Below are 23,248 nucleotides of genomic sequence, written 5' to 3' on the forward strand. Positions count from 1 at the left end.
CCTGTACATTTTAACCCTATATTCTGAGCTATTCATGATGACAATACTACCCCCTTTGTCAGCTTTCATAATTCTAATATCTTTGTAGCTTTTTAATCCCTTCAGAGCGATACTAAATCTCCTTGGCAAGATATCTCCAAGTTTGCTTTCATTACTTCCTATCATCACTCCTCTGAGAAAAGGAGCTAAAAGTTTCCAATTTGGTACTGTATAATTATTTAAAGTAGCAAGCACCATTGGTTGATTGCATTATCACAATAGCCTAAGGAATGGACAATATTTGATCCTGTGTTCAATGTATAACTTTTATTTTAATTTACGTCATGACACATTGGTACAAATTTCTATTTTAAAGCATATGCATTTATATTCATGCTTTCTATTATTTTATATATTAATAGAGTAATCAAGAGCTTTGTAAATGAGAAACTTAGTTGCCATTGGGAATGTTATATTTATACATCTATTATTCAGTCCAGTTTGAACACAAATGGTCATAGGTATACAAATATAGTTTATTGTTGAGTCTATGTAGTTTTTTTATGTGGCACATTAATTATAACTATTTTCCTCAGCCTGAGTCATTCATATTCTACTTAATTGTCAATTAGTATACAAATGCTGCATAATCAATATTATATACTTATTTTTTTTTTATCTGTGATGGAATATGGATGTATAAAAAATTACAATTTGAGCTCGATCTATTTTTCAAAAGTTTGACTATGTCATATTTATAAAGTATTTGTACAATGAATTTGATCTTTCATTGCACTAATCATTTTTCTGAACATCATTCCTTCTTAGTCATCCATCATTATAGCTTTGATGGAAATAGATAAATATACTACATGAATAAATACTTAACAATGATAAAAATAACATTTCTCTCATTGGATTTTTTTTAAGAAATCTGAGAATTCACATTAGGTAGAAAAAAAAACACGCTGAGGAGGCGTCATATAGGTAACACAAGAGTTTTACTACTACACGTCTCCATTGTTGTTGTCTGTCGCCATCTCAGAAGTCTTCATCTATCGTAATATAATATTTTGCACATTATAAAGTAAGTCTTCACAATAAAAATCATGATTTGGAATTACATTTAATATAAAGATATTTAGCTAAAGTTACCAAATAGGTTACGAGACCAGACCGGAGTAAATAGCTAGGTACCTAGTACCTAGGTCAGGATTTGATCTATAGCTAGGTAAGTAGGCAAGTCGTTTTTTTCTTTAGTTTTCACCCGTTATCAACTGTCAACATGAAATTGATATAATTATGGTAGAAAGAACTGTTGTTTTTAAGGTTAATGGTGTCATATTCCCAGTGTAGGGGTCACCTTAAGTAAAAACATATGAACTACCTAGCTAGAGTAAACAACCGAGTGGACTGACCAACGCACCGACTACCGAGGTTTTGGCCACCCTCTGAAAAAGTACTTTAACACGCCCCGACACCGGAGATGGTCATCAGTCATGAGTTGTTGGTGGTGACAGCAGGAGCTCAAGGCCTCTACCCTCCTTTCAAAGTACTAAATATTTTCTCCAAAGTTAGAAATGAAGGCCATATTTTAAGATAAACAGAGGGTAATGAAAAGTCTGGCCATACGCAGTGCACACTACCTTCATGACTCTTTCGAAATTTTCACTTACAACTAAAAATGCTTCGAAGATTGACGCCATCTCGATGTTTGCGGAGTTGCTTGTGTCAATAAACTTCCCATTCCATGTGCTAAATCCGCACACCACTTGTACCCATAGACGCTAGGGCACTTTCTTCACAAAAATCGTAAACAACGACTTCCAACCACTACTTTTTTAAGGAAACTACGATTTGTTGGTAGAAAGAAGAAGAAGCGTGCACCAGATAATTATTTAAATAAATAGTTAAATGGCAGTATAAGGTCATGAATAGCATAAATATTTTTACATATTCATGATTATTAATTTGAAAATATTCATTGTTGAAAAAGTAACTAGATTCCTGACTCAAGTATCAACAGTTTTGCTTGTGAACAGTACCTATAGCGTTATTCGCGCTCTTCAATTGTTTATCAGTGTTGCCAATTGGTATGTGTTTACCCTCCAAACTGGGTATTAAACTTACACAAAACTGGGGAATAAATGAAATTAGTGTATCTGTTTGTAGTATATATACATATTAGAGCAATTTTATCATTACATATTGCATTACTATGACAACTAGAATTCATGGAAACAGTTTGTAAGTGCATCGGCCTATGTGTGAAGCTCCACTAGATTGGCAACGATGAGTCTTTTTGCTGTCGTCTCCTCGTACTTCAGAAATATCTGTAATTTTTTGGGGTTAATTTGGTTGCAAAAAAGGGATAACAGACATGAATTAAATAAACATTTTGAAGTAACAAAGTAAAGTAAAACTAAATGAGTAAAGTAAACAATTAGCGAATAAAGCTGCACCTCATAAACTGTACTCGTGTGCTGCCCCGTAACTGTGTTTGTGGAGTGAGCGCTTAGGAACCAGGAACCGTAGCGTAGTTCAAGTGCAATTTGGAGTGAATTAAGACAAACATGTATAATTACAATCAAATAAGCACTGTGGAGTTTCAGTTGTGATGGTAGTAAGGATAAAACTGCCAATTACAAGGTAAAAATGAATTTCAGTTCAAACCATGACCCCAGGAATAAAAAGTTTCATACTTTCAGTAATATAGGCAACAAAATGTTGTGTTATTGTGCTGATTACAACTGCAATCTTGAGTAAGATCAATAAACGTTACATACATACGCTAACATTGTTCAAATGAGTACTGGGAAGGCTGGGAAAGATGGTGTCTTGGCTGTGGTTACGAACGGCATGTCATGCGGTTGCCGCCATGTTGGATCTCAAAACTGCCTTGAAAACATATTTTACGAAGACCTCACATGCTTATTTTAGTTCGTATGGCGCTTTTGTGTATCACATTATATTGACGAAACTTCAATCTTTTGAATGGTCTGCTTACAGATGTAATTGTAGTATTCTTGTTTCACCAATTAAATATAGAGTGAATAAGGCTGAGCCATGCGATTACGATGGCTCCACTGCGGTGTTTCTCCCTATTTTGGGGGATCCAGGGAGGCAAGCAATTTAAAGGAAACGAACAATAGGAGATAGGGTAAAATTCTGAATGGACAGTCTCTGCCGCAGAGGTAGAGCGACCACCTTCCCGAAAAAGTACTTTAACACTTCCTGTAACCCAGGATAGACATTAGCCAAGGGCCAGTGTCCGTCAAAGCAACACCTCAAGACCTCTACTTTCCTCTCAAAGTCAGTTTTTTCCCCCAAGTCTCAAATTAAGGCTAGGTATTTCTGTATAAGCATTCCGCATGACCGTATCGTTCGTCCCTGCGAATACGAAAACCACCAGGAATTGTGGCGCCAAATGTATTTTGCCGTGTTTAGCACGAGCCTTTGGGGGTTAATTACAGTCATCCGAATAAATATTACTTAAAATTCTTGTTTAGGAGGTAAAACTGCATAGAAAAACCGCAACTGCCAAAGTCGAGGCTGCCGCGGAATAGTGATATAGATGTACCTAAGGCTATAATTCCTGATTTTTAGGAAGGTGGTCGCGCTATGGTAGACGCAAACCATTCAGTATTTTACTCCATTTCCAGATGTAGAGGTCACCTAAAATAAAAATATATTGAACTAGTACGTTTTAAGCAGGAGACAGGGGGGTCACAACGTATTCTAGGGGATCTAGGGTGGCCAGTAACTTCACAGGAAAAAGCACCGTAGGAGAGGTCACTTATTTAATTAAAGTTTTTTAGTGAATAGGGTAAAATAACGAATGGCCGGCCTCAACTATAGCACAACCACCTTCCTGAAAATTGGAAATTATTGCCTTGATTTGTGACTTGGGGGAAAAACTGACTTTGAGAGGAAAGTAGAGGTCTCGAGGTGTTACTTCGACAGATGTTGGCTCGTGGCTAATCTATCTTGGGTTACAGGATGTGTTGAAGTACTTTTTTGGGAAGGTGGTCACGCTACAGTAGAGGCCGGCCATTCGATATTTTACCCTAACTTAGGAAAAAAATGTGTCTACAATGCAGTATGGGTGCGATAACTTGAATAATTTACAGAAATAATCTGATAAATTTACCGTCTTCTGTTGATGTTTTTATGCTTAAACCTGAGGTGCTTTCACCAAACATGACATCCGACGGAACTTTTTAGTTAAAATACATAAAAGAAGGTGCGTAAATTTCTCACAGTATTTTCACAAGTATTTCAAGTAATGTCACCCGTACTATATGTCATATAGGCTACACCCTAGAATTACCATGCACCCTTTAGATAATACTCAAAAGTTCTCTTCTTTAGATGAATATAATACACCAAAAATTGTCATTATTTAAATCAATATACTTTTGAAGCAAAATATGTTTTAGAAGTACGTGTTTAAACATCACACTGTTTATTTTGACTTAACACCTAAAATAAATTCAGCCACATTATCATTATACAGCACCAGTATGTTGTTAGGTTAATTAAAGAGAATTAAAAGTAAGTGGAGAGAATATACGTCATGTTTTAGTATGCACATCCAGGAGGAGCATACACATTTATATTTCGGTAACAAGGAGCTTAATTGGCAGTAGGTAGGTTGTTAGGGTAGTTCCCCAGTCATTTTTAGTCACTCTACACTTTTTCTTCAGCAGTTGTAGAGGGTGAACATCTAATTGCACCATTCTCTGATTGCCTTGTTAAAACTTTTGTACAAGTGTTCATGACTGGCCTGTTCTTGTATTGTTGCTAATAAATGTTTAATTGAGCAACAAAGATGTGCAGAATGTGAGCCTGTGTGTGTTTGTGTGCCGTCATTTTCTTTCTTCTGTTACTATTGATTCTCGCCACTTTTCTTTCTGCAAGGGCAGGGTTTGCTGCCCTGAGTCACCCCTCGAGGAGTGTGCTGTCTGGGTCTCCCTTTCAGTATAAGTTACTTTGTCTGTTGACCAGGATGTTTGCAACCTCAATGTTGAATGAAGATTTTGGCGAGGTGTAGCTCCCTAAGTAGTGGGTCTATTTGACCTTTAACATTGTACATGATTTGAGTTCAGAACCAGTTTGTGGCTTCCTGGTCTGGCTTTCTGGAGGTGCCAGAACACTTGTGTAACTAAGATACTTTGGACTGCAGCATAACACGCTCTACCTGCGTTCACCTGTCGGGGGAATCCTCGTCCTCCTCTCCCGAATCATCTCATTTTGGCATCCTTGGAAAAGTTTTTTTTTTTTTTTTTTTTTTTTTTTATGGGTTACACTGCTTTTCACACAGAATGGGTAGTGAGCCTTCGATTTACTATGGTTTTGGGTGCACATTATTCCTATTTTGGCAAATTGTCGAATGTATATATTTTTTTTATTCATTAAAGTAAATGGATCAACAGTGATTTTATTATTGACTTCTTGTTTCAGAATCATATAAAGTCTGTCTCTCTTACCAAGCATTCTAAATGGTTAGACAGACAGACAGACTTGATATTATGGTAAAGCAAATAATCATTGATAAACTCACCAATAAAGCAGTCATTTCAGAGAATTGAAGAAATGCACATTTAACACTGCCAAACAGAAAGGGCAATATGCCTGATATCAGCTCCTCTGCATGCTCCCACCTAAGAACAAGATTACATCGTATGAGGATCAGTGATCGCACATGCCAGAAACCTTGAGCATGGAAATCCCTGAATGCCTGGGCACATGCATTGACAAGGCTGTGAAGACTCGGAAGAATCCATAATAAGCAGAAACAATCACACACAAACACACTGAAAAGGAAAGAAACATGGGTACAAATCAACCGGCTTAGAAGGAGAGCAAAAGCGTTAGCGTCTACTCTCAAAGATGGTTAAGGAAAAGACTGAATGTGTCCCAGAGTACAAGTGCATGGTCTCTGACCAGTTACCACCTCGTACATGCAGGAGTTGCCAGATCTCACGGATTCCTTGATATACAATCTTTGATTGTTTTTTACTGGTTACCCAGCTGGCGCTTTGAAGTTATCCTATTGTTAAGACCTCAGGTTTGCTATCACCTCGTACGTGCAGGTGTTGCCAGGTCTCACAGATTCCTTGATAAACAATCTTTGATTATTTTTAATTAGTTACCAGCGGGTGCTTGAAAATTATCGTATTGTTAAGACCACAGGTTTGTTAGCTATGAAAAATGCAAATTGATTAAAAAATTGTCATTTTTAACTTCTGGGGGCCAAAGGGGAACACTAAACACAATTTTAATTTCTAATCCTGTTTGTTTGTATCTGAATGTTTGTAAGTTGGGTGTTCTTTAGTAAATTGGTGTCTGTACACAGACTTTTGCCAACTGGAGCCAATTTTCCTTTGCAAAGCAAGGATGTGTTGTAGTTTTCTTGGGTTTGCATAAAAAAATATTTTCTCTTTTTCTTAAATCATACATTATTTTGAATTGTAAGGGTATGTGTCGGTGATTGTTTATCAGACCCTGTAACACATTTATTGAATTTCAGGTAATATTGTCCAAAGGGAGCACTGCACAAAAGCCAGTCAAGTAAATGTCATGCAGTGTGGTGAAGAAAAGTTCCTTGTTCTCAGCATGATTTCTGTTCAGTAAAATACCATCCAGTTTTGTCTTGTCATAAGATAAGCTATATCCTTGTGGCTTCTGTAGGCAAGAGCAAGACAAAGGCTATACTATCGAACTGCATCACATTTTGAAACATATTGTGCTTCAAAAACAGCATAAAAATTAATAAAGTTATAAAGACTAAAGCTCCCCATGGTTCAAAGACATTTTTTCAAATGACAATTTATGTTGATTATATTCAGTGATTTTGTTGGCACTTGAGTATAATTTGTATCCTTTTAAGAATACAGTATTGCCTTTTAATACCATTTAAGTAGACTAGCTTGATTCAACATAGGATGTATGGAAATAAGTTATGATTTGTACACAATAAGTTACCAATGATATAGATAACGACTGCAGATACTGTACAAAAGAATATGGATTGCTATTTGAAATTTATCACAGGATTTCACCTTTATTATTTATAAAAGACAAACCAGGTCTTAGATTTGACAAATTAATATTGCTCTGTAAAGTTTGAAATGAATGAATTCAGCTCCTGTTTTGATTTATTACTCAAGGCTTTATTCATAGGTAAAGGTAATTATCTTGTAAAGGAACGGAATATGTGCACTGGTTTAAAACCCGAGGAACTGACACTGTTTACACAAAGCTATCTTATTTGTATTCCTGTTTTAATCAGAGCATAGTTATCTAATTAACTTTATATATCTGTAATAATTTATAGATTTAAGTTTTAGGACAAAGATGCAATCATTGTAGTGAAAGGAATTACAAAAGTTACTTTGGTTTGCTATAAGTGGTAAAATTAACATATGTAAAGCTTTACTTTGGCATAATTTTCATTAAAAAAGATCATACGTAATTTCCATTTTATAAAATGGAGAATAAGCATGAAAATCCACAGAGATTTGTAGGTGCACAGGGAAAATACGAGAGTTTCCCAATAAATTCTCTTTGTGGAGAAAATAAATCAGAAATGCATTTGGCTGAGAAAACTCTCAATAAGGAAAGTTGTTTTCCACCTTATAAATTGGAAATCAAAGCTGAACATATACAAGATTTTGAAGAAAGTTGGGAGGAAAGTATTCAAGAAAATAATGACCAGACAAACTCTTCCCAAGCAGGAACTCATTGTTTTGAAATGGACGGTACAGCTGATGAAAATAGACCAGAAATGCCTTTGGTTTTCAATGCTCTGAGTGAGGAATCCAAAAAGATATTCATTTCTGGAAATAATCTACCCCCTGCTGAGAGGGTTAACAAAAGCAAAAACCAGTTTGAGTGTAATTTGTGTGGGAGACAGTTTAGTCACAAGGGTAACCTTAACTCGCATTTGATGACACACACAGGAGAGAAACCATTTTTTTGTGAGGAATGTGGGCAGAGATTCAGCCGGAAATATCACCTAGTCGTTCACAAAAAAAGAACCCATAGAGGTGAGAGACCATTTCCCTGTGAGCAATGTAATAAAAGATTTTTTGCAAAGAACTCTTTGCAAAAACACATGAAAACACATGTGAATACATGTACAAGGGAAAAGCTTTTTGATTGTCTTGAGTGTGGAGAGTCGTTTTGTGTGAAAGTAGATCTTGAACTGCACTTGAAAATCCACACTGGTGACAAGACATTCCGATGCAGTGAATGTGGTAAGAATTTTACTAGGAAGTACGGATTACTTGCGCACGTAAGGCTCCACTCAAGTGAGAAGCCGTTGGTTTGCATTGAATGTGGGAAACATTTTGTTGGGGAACCAGAACTGAGGAAACACATGAGGACCCACGAAGACAAGTTGCTTGTTTGTGAGGAATGTGGTGAGAGGTTTAGGCTAGAATCTGCTCTTAATAAACATAAGAGAATTCATACAGGAGAGAAGCCATATTCTTGCGATGAGTGCGGCAAAGCTTTTCGATTTCATTCGGGCCTTTACCAGCATAAGCAAATGCACAGCGGAGGAAGGTCAGTCATTTGCCAAGAGTGTGGGAAAGGCTTTATCAGCCAAAAATGTTTAACCAGACATACGAGGACACACTCAGGAGAAAGACCTTTTGTTTGTGCAGTGTGTGGAAAACGGTTTGTTGAGAAAGGCGATCTTACTCGCCACACCAGAACGCACACAGGAGAGAAGCCCTTTGCTTGTGGTGTTTGTGGGAAAAGATTTAGTCTTAAATTTGAAATGACCAAACATGAGAAAACACATAGAGTAAAGCCACATGTTTGTTAGGAATGTGGTCAAGCTTCTCTTATGAGATACGTGAAACACTTTTGAAACCCCATACAGGAAGGAAGTCATGTGCTTTGTGCTTGTAATGTTGTAGTGTTGCAGAGAATGTTGGATAAGATTCCACAAGAATGTTGGCCTGTCCAAGTGCACAAAATATTATATTGGGGAAATTATATTTGTTTGTATGGAATATGAGAACGAGAATAGGTTGACCAGAAGTGAAGCTAAAATGAGACAGAGAGCCCTCATTGCGGTGGAGAGAAGAAAGACAGAAAGTAGGAAAGGGTTTGGTTAGTGGCTGGCTGAATTGTGTTTGGTGGTCCTGTTAAAAGAAGCATATCAAGTGTGAGAGCTCAATATTCCAAGTAGGGACAGGTACTGCCAGTTAACAAAACAGCTGTAGCAACTGAGAAGAAAAGCATAAGTTATCTTTACAAACACTCAACCCCAGTAGCTGATTCTGCAGTTTGAATTATTTGAGTTCTACAGTTGCAAAGTAAATGTAAGCACAGTGTATCGATCGAGTAAAAAGGCTGATTCATGTTTTCATGAATTCTGTCTTCCAGTCTGCTTAGCTGGTTTCTACCCTCACTTATAGCTGATGAGATTTCCTTGAGATATAATTAAAAATGTAGAAAATCAGTTTTTTGCGAGAAATTTAAAAAAGTTATAATATATGCAATTTAATGAGAGGTTGATGAATGTGTTAAAAATCAGTTTTACAAATGTCATCCAAAAGAATTGATTCATGCATTATGGGCACCTCCTGATTGACACTTTTCTATAGCTCCAATATTCTATGAAGAATATTGGTGAACAGATATTCAACAGCTGCCAATTCTTTGCTCAGTGGAGTCTCTTAGACAGTTTATGCACTGTACTGATGTATAATTATTGTTACCAGTCTAAGAGTATTGAACTGTTTGTGCCTACATGTAGACATATAACGTACGTACATCTTGTTCTATCCCCCCACATATAAAAATACCATGCTTTCATTCCTGCAAGTACAGGTTGCAGTTCCAACTACATTGATAGTTATTTTTTTTTAACATTGTAATATGGATTGCACTTGTATTTCTTTTTACCTTACGAAGCAGTGTGTGCAGGGCCATTTTTTGAGTTTGTGGATCTTCCATATGTAAACTGTTACAGAGTTTCTAACCTAATTTAGAAATATGAAGCATATGTTTTCCTTAGATTGTCCTGTTATAAATCATCTAGTGCAACATGACCTTTATTGAGAACTGTATCACTTAGTTGTTTTAATGACAAACTTGTAGATGATTATCTCACTTTTGTTATTGTATTTCTCCAAGCAGTTGTTATGTATTCTTAACATAGTAATAAGGGCATCTGATCTATGCTTGTACCTTTTAGTATTTATAATGGCAGATTAAACAGAAAGTTTTAGCAAGGCCTTTTCTTTTGCATCTTCAGGTTTGATTTAGTATTGATTACAAGATAATGTCTATAATAGATCATTTTACTGGTGTACAAAAGTAGAATTCAAAATAATTCTTTATTTCAAAAATACAAACCTGTTTTTGTACTTTAGCACTATATATTTCTTGCTGGGTGATGCTTAGCTTAGAGATACAGTTTTTCTGAAAGAAGACATTCATGTCTCATCCCCTCTTGATGGACATTCATACTGAACATGTCATCAGGGATCTTTCCTAAGACTCACTTTGCTGAAGCTATAGGATGATGGATCAAGTTTCAAAGTGAAGGATCATTCTTTGTTGCACCTAAGTTAACTTTGTATCAGTTGTCACCTCTCAGGAATTATAGAATAAAAAAGGCCTTATGCACGCAGGGGACCATGTACAATGGTAGCCAGTATGTGATAAGAAGGTGCTGAAGTGGACCTTATGGTGACTTGTGGACAGAACAACCAAAGAAGACAACGACAACCCTGTCATTTACTTACAAATTCAGGGATGGTAGACATAGCTCAAATCTCTTTGAAACCCAGAGGGTAAATAGGATTATGGAATGCAGGAAAAGCCAGTCTGATTGCAGGCGGACTATATCACTGGGAGGAACACAGAACTTTTGTGAACTGGAAACTGTGCCAGGGAAAGTACAAGTTCTTTACATGCTACAAACTCACTGGTTCTCAGATTCTGTGATTGATGTTCAGTGAATACCTTCTTCATTTTCAGAGTAAAAGTATGCTAATGTTACGTTCATTTATAACAGTTTAGCTATATGTTCAAAATTCTGGTGTTCTGCATCTCTGGGTTAAAGTACCAATTGAGGTATACATAATTCCAATAACAGAGCTTTGTTCTTGCATGCACACACTGGTATCAATGCTTGATGAGCTGTCTAGTAACAGATAAGAAATCTCTACCAAGTCTTTAGAATGAGCTTCACAGAACAACCTTGATACAGGCAGTTCCCGTGTTATGTTGGGGATTCTGTTCCTGAAGCGCAACATAAACCAGAATATGACATGAGCTGGAACACTGTATATTAAAAGATATTAAAAATGAGAGGTAAATCGATGAAAGCCTTACCTTTAATCCTTTGTTTGTCTTGAAAACTTCTAAATTGTTTTACCTTGCTTCTGTTGAGATGTGTATCCATGGTCTTGTAGAATTTCCTCCAAAAATGTACAAATATTCTTCTGTCGCTCGCAGTGAGCCGTAAGACTGAAACAGCGTAACCTCAGAACATCCGCTGTAACCCAGAACAGATTCTTCAATTAATATAATTGAAAAGTGCCGTAAACTTGGAACGACGTAAGCCAAGGTAAGTGTAACCGAGGGACCACCTCATTGCTCCTCTGTCTTTAGAAGAACCTGTGTCATTTTTTAGCTTGAGGTCTAGATATGATAATCCTCTTCACCAACTTCTTCCAGAGGTTTTAAGAGAACTTAAGATGCACAGTCTTCTTGTGTGGAGTATATGAAGGCCTAACTGTGATAAGACTCTCCATGGAGGCAGCTGATACTGTCTCCTTACTGTAAAGATTCTACACAAAATCTCTTCAAGTCTAAATGAAGAATGTCCCTTAACTAATTTATACATAATCAGAGGAACCTTGACTAAGTTAGCTGCTTATCAAAGTTATAAATGGCACCAGCAAAATATGTCTGTCTCTCCCAATGGAGAATATTACCAGAGTTTCCCAATAAGTTCTCCATGCAAAGAAAATAAATCAGAAATGCATTTGGTTGGGAAATCATTATCCACCTCATAAATTGTAAATCGAAACTGGAAATATACAAGAGGTTGAAGAAAATGGGGGGAAAAGTATTCAAGAAAATGATAATGCCTAGACAAACTCTTTCCAAGAAGGAACTCGACTATTGTGAAGTGGATGGAATGACAGATCCCTGTACCTTATGATCATTAGTTTCTGGCTCTCTGTATCATGTTGTCCAATTCCAACTCCTCTTCACTGTTTCAAACACTGAATGGCTGTAAGTGACCAAGTGCTTGACTCGACAACCTAAATTTCATTAATCAAGTAATGATGTCATCAGACATCTTTCCTGAGCCTCAGTAAGCAAAGGATTACTTTTGGGAATGGTTCCTATGTAAGGATACCACTCATAATGTGCCTGTTTAGACCTTACTCCAGTTTCCTTCTCTCTGGGAATTGTATATTAAAATATAGTTCTATGCCAACATAGAACCATACACAATGGCAGCCTATAATTGATGATAAGCTACTCAAGTGATTCTGATATGAGCCTGTGGACTTCAAACAACCAGCCAAATAAGTTAGACATGCCATTTATAAACAAATAATAGTAATTCAGGATGGAAGATCAAGTAACTGAAACATGAAACAAAGTTAAGTATGCAGTGGAACCTCTACATACGAAAGTCCCTACGTACAAAAAATTCAGGTTATGAAAGCAAATACGAAAATTTTTTGCTTCTGTTTACGAAAATAATTCAGGTTGTGAAAGGGTAATGTCCGAGATTCGCCTGGGCTGCTGAGAACAATTTTAAAACTTGTACGCCGTCAACTGAGTAGACTCGCCACCATCCTCCTGTTCTCCCATTGGTTCTTGATGCTAGTCGCCACCGTAAGATCCCGCTCTCCTATTGGTCAGCATCTGTCCCATCATGCCTCTATTTAAAGGCGTTCCTTGACCATTTTTTGCGGCAGTGTTATCGTAAACACCTGGAATTCGTTCGTTCACATATATTTCATTTGTTAACGTAAATTCGTTAGTGATTTTGCTTTTGTTGTACTGTAAGTTACTTTATCGTGTTGTGTGTGAACTTGATTACTTACGTTATTAGCCATGGGTCCCAAGAATGTTGCTGAAGTTCACTGAAAGAAGAGGATGCTTTCTATGGAGACCAAGGAGATAATCAAGAAGTGTTAATGTTTTCTGCCATTTGTTAATGTGTTTCGTAAAGTTTAGTGTTAATGTTTTCTGCCATTTTTTAATGTGTTTCGTAAAGGTAAGTGTTCATGTTTTCTGCCATTTGTCCTCCTCTGTCGTCACTTTTGGACATCGCCTCACTTGAGAGGTAAGGTTCCACATTTAACTGCATACGTACGTACATGTACGTACATTATTTCTTGTACCCTGTACACTAATGCACTTTATTTACAGGTCAAGCACAGTTACATTAGGTATTGAATGGTCCAAATTGTTGTATTTCATTGTTTATTGGTCAATTTAGCTTTTGTAGGGCTTGGAACAAATTAGGCAATTTACATGTAAAACGTAGTTTGAGATACGGAAAAATCAGGTTACGAAGGCCGTTTCGGAACGGATACATGAAAAAATCAGGTTACGAAGGCCGCTTCGGAATGGATACACAAAAAAATTAGTTTACGAAGGCCGCTTTGGAAGGGATTAATTTCGTATCCTGAGGCACTACTGTATCTTAGTTTAACCAGAACACTGAGCTGGTTAACAGCTCTCCTAGGGCTGGCCCAAAGGATTAGATATTTCTACATAGCTAGGAACCAGTAGGTTACCTAGCAACAGGACCTACAGCTTGTTGTGGGATCCGAACCACATTTTATCGAGAAATAAATTTATAATCACCAGAAATATATATATAGTATATGAATGCCTCTGATTCCATGTTGGCAGAGCGGAGAATTGAACTTGGGACAACCGAATCTGTAGGCGAGCACATAAGCCACTTGTCCAATGAAGACCTGAAACATAAGAGAAATTGGGATTATGCAATTCAGGAATAGTCAGTATGGTTACAAGCAGACTGTTTGTCCTTCTTCCATAGCTTATTTCGTTATGATTACAAAGTCCCAACATTGTTGCCTAATGTCAGTAACCAATGTTTTGATTTGGAGATGAAATCTCTATGCTAAAGTCAACATCTTGGAAGGAGGTTAACTGCAGCTTGCATAGCTAGGCTTGTCTGATTATTCATTGCCTTGTGCTGGAACACAACAAAATCTCATATGTATTTCTCTACTCTTAATACAAGAAGCCACTGTAAAATCTGTCAATCAATGCATTGGTCAAATTGAAAAGGCCAAGTCCCTGCAAAATACTTTTTAAAATAAGATTGTAAAGTTGCCTTCTTCTGTAATTAGTATTTTTTAAGTCAATCGCAGAATCTCCAAGAGAATTGAGAAAGTCCTGAAGATGGAACAATGAATGAAAATTGAGGGATGATACGTAGGGATCTTGGATTTCCTTTGACTTGGCATCTAAAAAAAAAAATAATAAATAAATAAAAGAAAAAATAGAGAAAAGTCATGGAACATGGGTTTTGGGGGTGGTGAAAGGTCTCAGTTGATTGTAATGTTCGAAAAACAAAATTCACTAGTATTTCATAGACTTGTTGCCCACCTCCTGACCCCACTGTTCTTTCACAGAAGGATCAGAGGGAACATAAAATGAGACTGCCACTACTGGGGACATGGGTGAACCACATTTGTGTACTATGACATGCTAACTCTATCCTTTCTTTTGCTTTCATATGCTAAGGAGTGATGCATCTTGCTTTTAATATGACACATATAATGTCCTTTGTAAGGTAATGGGTTTGAATGAAGAATTTTTTGAAATTAAGCATTATTTACACAAACTTTAGGGAGTGCATTGATGTTTTTTTGTAATTATTAAAACATAGCCATTAAATTTCAGGTGATATTGTCCAAAGTGAGCACTGCACAAGAAACTGGTCAAGAAATGTCCATGATGTGAACTACGTAAAGGTTCTTGTTCTCAGCAATACATCATTGAGTTCTGTCTGTTCTTAAGATAAACATTAACAATATGTGCAGCTTCTGTAGTCAAAAGCAAGAAAAGAAAGCATTTGGAGAGACTAGACAAGGTAATTTTCTGGTTGCAATCTGTTACTTATCAAAACTTTTTAACTCCCAAAACATTTTGAATATTGGCAAAGACAAGAGTTGTCTGAGGTCATGAGAGTTGTTTACCAAATGACAAATGTAGTGTATTTTGTCAGGTGACTATTCAGTTAAATGAATTCTTTGTATAATAATATTTTGGAACATATTCTTGAAATATCATTTAGCCAAAGATTCAGTAACTTTTATTTCAACATCTAATTTTGAGAGGTATGTTAAGAGGTAGGTTAAGAATTGTATTAAGGTGACAGTCCATTACAGATACTGTATGGAGGAATAAATGACCATTGATAGTTAATTTTTATATTCTCATAATGTGTAAGTATTTATTGAAATTTATCACTAGAATTATCCTTCATTTTTATCAAAAGGAAAACTAATTCATAGCTTTTCAGGAATTATTATTTTGTGAAGAGTCAAGTGAAATGAATTAATCCAGCTTCTGGTGTAATGATGTCACAAGGGGCTTCATTCTTTGTAAAACTGTCTTTTAGACTCATAATTCCATGAAACCAAATAAATTTCTTACTCACTTGTAACAAAACTGAATACGTACATGCAGTAATTTGGTACCTGATAGACATAGAGCTGCTGTATTTTATTTCTTTTGTTGATTGAATCAGATCCTGGTGATCCATAGGTGATTTTATATTTTTGTTATAAGTCTGTAGTTAGTGGTTAAGTGTAAGAGTGAAGATAAAATCTTTGTTGAAATACATTACTAATTGTAATTTGTGCTTTATGTTTTGAGAAAGGTTTCACATTATAAGAAAGGCTAATTTTGTTTTAATAATGGAAACTAAATTTAAAAACCCACAAGTTTTTGTAGTAGAAGGGGAAGCAGCAGATGTACAGGAAGACGAAAGTAGTTTCCTGCAGCAATCTCCCAGTGAAAAAAGGAAACCAGAAATACATCCTTTAGTGACAACTGTCAAAGAGGAAAAGCCATGTCCGTCTTATAATATGGAAACTAAAGCTGAACTTGTGGAAGCTTTTGAAGGAAGTGATGAAGAAAGTATTGAGGATGATAAAAGTGCCTTGATCAAATCTCCCTGTGAAGAAACTTTTGAAGAGATGCCTTTGTCAGTGAATACTCTCAGTGAGGGAGAATCATGTATAGAATCAAGTAAGGGACCATTCAATTCCGGAGATGACCCAGATTCTGTGGAGGGAACTAACAGAAAAGAACACCATTTTGTGTGTGATGTATGTGGGAAGCACTTTAGTTACAAATGCAACCTTAAGAACCATTTGATGATGCATACAGGGGACAAACCATTTGTTTGTAATGAATGTGGGAAGAGTTTTCGGCAGAAGTGTCACCTCATTGGACATGAAAGAAGAGCCCACACGGGGGAGAAACCATTTGCGTGCACGCAATGTGGTAAAAAATTTTCTCTAAAGGATCCCTTGAACAGACACATGAAAACACACATGGAGGAAAAGCCGTTTGATTGTCTTGTTTGTGGAAAGACTTTTTGTGTGAAAATAAATCTTGAACTGCACTTAAGAACACACACGGGTGTCAAGCCATTCCATTGCAGTGATTGTGGTAAGAGTTTTATTAGAAAGCACGAATTATTCAGACACGCGAGGATCCATTCGAGTGAAAAGCCGTTGGTTTGTGTTGAATGTGGGAAACACTTTGTTGGGGAACCAGAACTGAAGAAACACATGAGAACCCATGATGAAAAGTTGTTTGTTTGTGAGGAATGTGGTGAAAGGTTTAGGCTGGAATCTACTCTCAATAAACATATGCGAATTCACACGGGAGAGAAGCCGTATTTTTGCAGTGAATGTGGAAAAACGTTTCGATTTCATTCAGGCTTTTACCAGCATGTGCGGACCCACAGTGGAGAGAAGCCATTTGTTTGCAAAGAGTGTGGCAAAAGTTTTATCGGCAAAAGTGGCCTAACCAAACACATCAGAACACATACAGGAGAAAGACCTTTTGTTTGTGCAGTGTGTGGGAGAAGATTCATTCAGAAGGGTAACCTCAGGCGTCACGTTAGAACGCACACGGGAGAGAAGCCGTTTGTTTGCAGTGTTTGCGGGAAAAGATTTAACATTAAATACGAAATGACCAAACATGAGAAAACACATAGTGTAAAGCCGCATGTTTGTCCAGAATGTGGTGAAGGCTTTGACAAGAAAGTTGGCCTCAAGAGACATTTGAGAGCTCAGTCATGTGGTTTGAATGTGGTAGAAAATGAAGGAAAAGAAGTTACTTGAATGGTGACCTATTGAACTTAAAAAAATCATATAATGGAGGAGAGATTTTTGTTCGATCGGAATGTTTGTAAAAAAATACTTCAGCATGGGCACTCTAGTCATATACTATTTGTAAACCACATCCAGAAATATTTGTTTGCTAAAAATGTGAAAAACGATGAATTAAGATATATATATATTTGTTTTTCACAAAATAATTCACAGGAGAAAAGGTTTTATTTTTTGTCAAGTAAATGATGGATGGTGTTTGGAAATTTACCTTAACCTCAAGAGAAGCTATGAATAGAAATGAGCTTTGCGTTGTCTTGAAGTTTTAGTGGAATTCGTTGGGATGTGGGAGTAGATATCCTTGTCTTCCCCAGTCTGGACAAAGACGACAAAAAGAGGCAAGAAAGAACAATGACGCTCTGAAACTTGTGGAAGTAATAGGACTGATTTTTAGAAGATGGAAGGAGTACCATTGAAATCATAAAGTGAAACTAAACACCAAAATGGAGAGAAGCATGAAAATAACACAGAGTAAGTTTGAGAAGTGGTGACCTAGAAATCATAACTGGTGGAATGATGCCTGAATTGAGACCTAAAAGAGTCAATGAGGTTGGAAGAGAGTTGAAAGGGGTAGTGATAGGTGTGGGTTGCATCACTGATTTGGTGTGTTCTCCACAAGTCTTATTACAAGAGGCACAGAGAGTATGTTAGTGCAATATTCTAGGTAGGTACTGTTAATACAGAGTACAGATGTAATAACAGAAAATGAAAAAACTCATTACATTCTCAATACACCTTAATCTTTAGAGATTGATTCAATCATTTGAATTAGGTGACATTTAAATGATTCAAAATTTTGTCTTATAAACTGCATTTATTCAAGTATAGTAAGATCCTTGTTTAGATATGGTATGTCTGAATCAGAGCTCACAGTTGAGGTTGAATGTAACCATCTGAGATTGGCTAGGAGGTGAAGAAAGAAGAAATAAGGTGGCATAAATTCTTGGCTGTAAACGAATAGAATAAACAGAAAGAGGATGAAGAGAATAGTTGAACGAACAGAACCCCATGGGATCCTGTCAGAAATGAAACAAGGAGCAGAAGTTTTTGATCAAAGGGAATGGCAATTGAACATATGTAGTATATTTTACGTAATTGACCATAGGATGTGTAACTGTTTTCAGATGCCAGATCCTCACAGGTGTTAGTTACATTTAGTTGTTCACCATGGGACCATTGTTCTCAAACCTTGGTCATTGTCACTGTTTGTTTACCAAGCCCTTTCATGGTCTTTGGTTTGAATGTGTGCTGAAGCACATATTCTATTGGTTGTTTAATATTTTATTTGTCATGAAATATGTATCGTAAGTGTGTTTTACTGTTGCTTGTTTTATTTATGAATTAGATGAGATGTTAAGATTCTGTTTGCGTTCCCCTTAGATTGAAAAAAAGGACTAGTTTTTCAACACTTCTAAAATGACATATAGCTATAGTCTCTGACGTCACGGCAGAATTTCAAAACTCGCGGTAGTGCTAGTTGATAGGTCAGGTGATCCCTTCCCCCCCTCCCCCCCGGCCCCCTACCGGGGTACTAGGAACTATTCTAGCTAAGCTCAGATATTTTATGCCTACCTGTCCACAGAGGGGAGGTGGGTGGGCTTTTGTTATGTAACTACCAGGTAAGTATATACATAAAACATTATTTTATCATAAAAATGTCATTTTTATGTATACTACTTACCTGGTAGTTACATATAGCTGATTGGCACCTTTAGGAGGTGGGTCAGTGACAGATAACTACTGCTTAACAGAATTGAATAAGGAGAATGAAATAGTTCCTTACCTGCTAAGGTAGCCAATTTAGCGATTACTGCCTCTGTAATCCACTAACCTTAGAGCAACAGCGGGGTGTATGTACCTGGTCGCTGGTTGCTTACGGGAGTGCATGTCGACTAGGGCGTGACCTGTATGCGACACGACATCCATAATGCCCCTTCTCTGGGCGCAGTACCACAACGAAGAAATAACGATGGATCACCTAACCCCAGATGATTAAAAACTAACCTTAAAGCACACTTCATCTTTACCCTAATTTGACTGAGGAGAACTCTAATAGCCTCCGTTCTCTCAGGCAACCGTAAAAACCAAACCATCACAATAATAAAAGTAAGGAAGGAATGACTTCCTACGTTCCCTCCCGCAACACTGTGCCAGATACTGCAATTTTCAAAAGTCGTTTGCACGTCACTACGGTAAAGTGACACAAACACTGACTTACACCTCCAGTATGTAGCCTGGAGTATCTCCTCTAGAGACAGGTTCTTTTTATATGCTAGAGAGGTCGCCACTGCTCTCACTTCATGCGCCCTTACTCTCGCCATGGTTGTTTCTCTCTTGCAGATGCGTGTGCGCCTCTGTAATCAAGTCCCTTAAAAAGAACGACATAGCATTCTTGGAAAGGGGCCTTGACGGATCCTTGACTGAGCACCAGAGATTACAAGACGGGCCTCGGCCTGTCTTGGTACATTTTAGATAATATTTAAGCGCCCTCACTGGACAGAGGAGTCTCTCCTGTTCCTCTCCCACTAAATTCGTAAGGCTTCAAATATCAAATGAGCGCAGCCATGGCTGAGAAGGATCCTCATTCTTAGCTAGGAAGTTTAAAATGAAGGAACATACTGCTTTTCCTTCCGCAAAGCCAATTCTTTTGTCTAGTGCTTGCAGTTTGCTGACTCTTTTAGCTGTAGCGAGCGCAACCAGAAACATAGTCTTCCTCGTAAGGTCCTGAAGCGAACTAGACCCCAGAGGTTCAAACTTGGAAGACATCAGCTATTTTAAGACCACATCCAAATTCCATGAGATTAGTTTTGGAGACTGAGCCTTGGATGTATTAAAAGATTTAAGCAAATCCGTCAAATCCTGGTTGCATGAAACCTCGATGCCCCTATGGCGAAACACTGAGGCAAGCATAGAACGATATCCCTTAATTGCCGAAAGAGAAAAACGGCGCACTTGATGCAGATGAAGGAGAAAATCCACGATCTGACTCAGAGTGGTTTCAGAAGAAGAGACTCCAGACCGTTTACACCAGTCTCTAAAATTAGACCACTTGGACTGATAAACTTTGGATGACGAGGATCTCCTTGCTGTTGCAATAGACTTCGTAACTCCCCTCGAAAATCCTTTCTCTCGGAGACGTTGGATAGTCTGAATACAGACAGCCGTAGAGCGGATAGGTTTTTGTTGAATCTCCTGTAGTGCGGTTGTCTGAGTAGATCTACTCATTCGGGTAGTCTTCTCGGGTAATCTATTAGGAGATGTAGGAGTTCCGGGAACCATTCCCTCGCTGACCAGAATGGAGCCACCAGCGTCATTCTTGTGTTCCGATGGTTCACGAACTTGTTTAGGGCTGCTCTTATTAACTTGAACGGTGGGAAAGCATATAGGTCCAGGTCCGACCAATTGAACATCATCGCATCCACCGAAAGAGCTTGGCTGTCCGATACCGGAGAGCAGTAAAGAGGAAGTCGGAAGTTCTTGTTGGTGGCGAATAAATCCACCATCGGTTGGCCCCAAAGAGACCATAGTAGACGGCACACATGGTCGTGTAACATCCGTTCGGTCGCTAAAACTTGAGGAGAGTCACGTTGATCGTTTCAGCCCACAGCAGTTCTTTCGTCGCTTTGCGTAACGAAAAGGAGTGAGTACCCCCCTGCTTTTTTATATACGACAGGGCCGTGGTGTTGTCTGAGTTCACTAGTTTCAGTTCCTTTACGTTGATATGCAATTCCCTCTCTTCTGGAGACCACAGGCCCGAAACCTCCCTGTCCTGTAGCGTCGCTCCCCAGCCCCAATGTGATGCATCGGCAAACAGTTCGAGGTTCGGGCTCATCCGATGAAAGGATTTCCCTTTCAACAGTCTTTCCTCCGAGTTCCACCAATTCAGTTCCTACTTGATTCCTTCCAGAATGGCAAAAACGAAAGAATCTGGCACCTTCTTTTATTCCCAGTGCTCTCTCAAATAGAATTGGAGAGGTCTCATGTGTAATCTTCCCCGAAAGACGAACTGCTCCAACGAAGCCAGTGTCCCTAACAAGCTCATCCAGCTGTTGGCTGAGCATTGCGCCTTTCTCATGAAGTCTCGTATTTTCTTGAGGCCTGCACTGACCCGCTGATCGGACGGAAAACTACTGAATCCATCCTTACTCCCAAATAAGTCCTGACTTGGGACGGGATCAATTGCGATTTCTGGTGGTTCACGATCAGACCTAATTGCTTTGCTAACTGAAGCGGGACTTGAAGATCCTCCGCACACTTCTCCTTCGACTGCGAACGAAGAAGCCAGTCGTCGAGGTATAGAGAAGTCCTGATTCCTCTCAAATGAAGCCATTTGGCCACAGGTGTGAGACCTCTTGTAAACACCTGCGATGCTGTCGAGAGACCGAAGCACATCGCCCTGAACTGGAACACCCTTCCGTTGAACATGAAACGCAGATACTTCCTTGACGCTGGATGTATGGGGATGTGGAAGTATGCGTCCTGCAAGGCTATGGAGACCTTCCAATCCCCCTGTCAAAGGTCTCCATAGAGAACTTCGTCTTGCGTACGAATTTGTTCAGGGCACTTACGTCTAGCACTGGTCTCCAACCCCCCGATGACTTGGGGACTAGAAAGAGGTGGTTGTAAAAGCCTTGAATTTTGCAAGTAGGAAGGAAACGGGATCGGGAGCATCGACAGGGAAGGGATCTCTTCGAACGGGATCCTGTATCCCTCTTTGATGACCGAAACTGTCCACGGTTCTGCCCCCTTCTCCTCCCAGACTTGCTAAAACTCTTGCAGTCTGGCTCCTACTGGCGTACAGAGGTACACACTCTCAGTCTTTGGTAGTTGAAGGTCTGATTGCTTTGGATACGAACCCCGTCCTTCCTCGAGTCTTGGAGAAAGGGCATGAGGAAGATCTGCTCCGAAAGAGCTTCTCGGGTTCAGGATTCGTTGCAGGATGAGAAACTGTAGTTTGTACTGACCTTGGCTTCTTAGTTGATTGTGCCAGAAGGTCTTGAGTGGCTTTCTGTGCTAGCGACTCCGCAATCTCCGCTACATAGGGTTGCGGGAACAGAAAGCGCTTATCTAAAGGAGCAAACAGTAACGCCGACTTCTGAGAACGTGATACTCCTCTCGCAGTGAAGGAGCACCACAATTGTCGCTTCTTCAGCACTCCAATCGCAAATACCGAAGCCAGTTCCGATGCACTGTCCCTGATGGCTTTATCAATACAGGACATCACTCCCGCAAATTCCGACATTTGTTGCTCCAACAGGCCAAAGCTCTTGGCCTTCCTCCCGAGAGCACCAATGGACCAATCAAGGAAGCTGATCACTTCCAGTACCCTAAAAACATTCTTGGAGAGATGATCCATTTCAGACGACGTAAAAAAGATCTTGGCGGAATTAAGGGCAGATCTCCGAGCTGCGTCGACTAGACTGGAGAAGTCCCCTTGGGAGGAGGCAGCGACTCCCGGAGAGAAGACTTCCCCAGTTTTGTACCTACCAAACTTTACTCTTGGAAGAGAGTTTGGAGGGAGGAAAACAAAAAACTGTCTTCCCTTGATCCCTTTTAACACTAAGCCAGTCATCCACCTTCTTTAGTGCTTTTCTGGCTGAAATCGAAAGCACCAGCTTCATGAAAGTCGAGGAACTCGTCCTGGTGTCCCTCACATACTGCAATTGTGGAGGAGGGGCGGCAGGAGCGAAATCTTCCGAGAAGTTGTCGGCAAAAAATTTCAGCAGGAGTTGGCAATTAGACTGTACGGACTCCTTCTCTGCTTCCAGAAAGTCTTCTTCGCAGAGATTCTCCTTAGAAGAGACTGGGGAAAGGCCGACAGGACA

General features: G+C 38.7%; 3 protein-coding genes across 5 annotated transcripts in view; all 3 read left to right on the plus strand.

Annotated features, from left to right (window-relative positions):
• The window catches only part of LOC135205323 (zinc finger protein OZF-like), a 32,623-nt gene extending 22,412 nt beyond the window's left edge, over positions 1-10,211 (plus strand). Inside the window, exons 1-2 of one of the 3 annotated variants that reach the window (XM_064235762.1) lie at positions 957-1,066; positions 6,512-10,211. In XM_064235762.1, coding sequence (XP_064091832.1) covers positions 7,472-8,815 — 1,344 coding nt within the window. In that variant the 5' untranslated portion in view covers positions 957-1,066; positions 6,512-7,471 and the 3' untranslated portion in view covers positions 8,816-10,211. The other 2 variants (XM_064235764.1, XM_064235763.1) reach the window with 2 other exon arrangements.
• Positions 10,212-14,916: 4,705 nt separating this feature from the next.
• LOC135205321 (protein mothers against dpp-like) overlaps positions 14,917-23,248 on the plus strand; it is a 102,043-nt gene continuing 93,711 nt past the window's right edge. Inside the window, exon 1 of the mRNA XM_064235758.1 lies at positions 14,917-15,106. The gene's annotated coding sequence lies outside the window, so the exon portion shown is untranslated. The remainder of the gene's footprint in view (positions 15,107-23,248) is intronic.
• On the plus strand, positions 15,936-17,375 carry LOC135205198 (zinc finger protein OZF-like). The gene has a single exon (XM_064235562.1). It carries the CDS (start codon positions 15,936-15,938, stop codon positions 17,373-17,375), a length of 1,440 nt encoding a protein of 479 aa, XP_064091632.1.

This window comes from Macrobrachium nipponense, chromosome 49, assembly GCF_015104395.2.
Source record: "Macrobrachium nipponense isolate FS-2020 chromosome 49, ASM1510439v2, whole genome shotgun sequence".
Classification (NCBI taxonomy): Eukaryota; Metazoa; Arthropoda; class Malacostraca; order Decapoda; family Palaemonidae; genus Macrobrachium; species Macrobrachium nipponense.

Bases quoted from the DNA above. Each gene is read 5' to 3' on its own strand.
- LOC135205198 (XM_064235562.1), top strand. From the start codon at position 15,936: ATGGAAACTAAATTTAAAAACCCACAAGTTTTTGTAGTAGAAGGGGAA.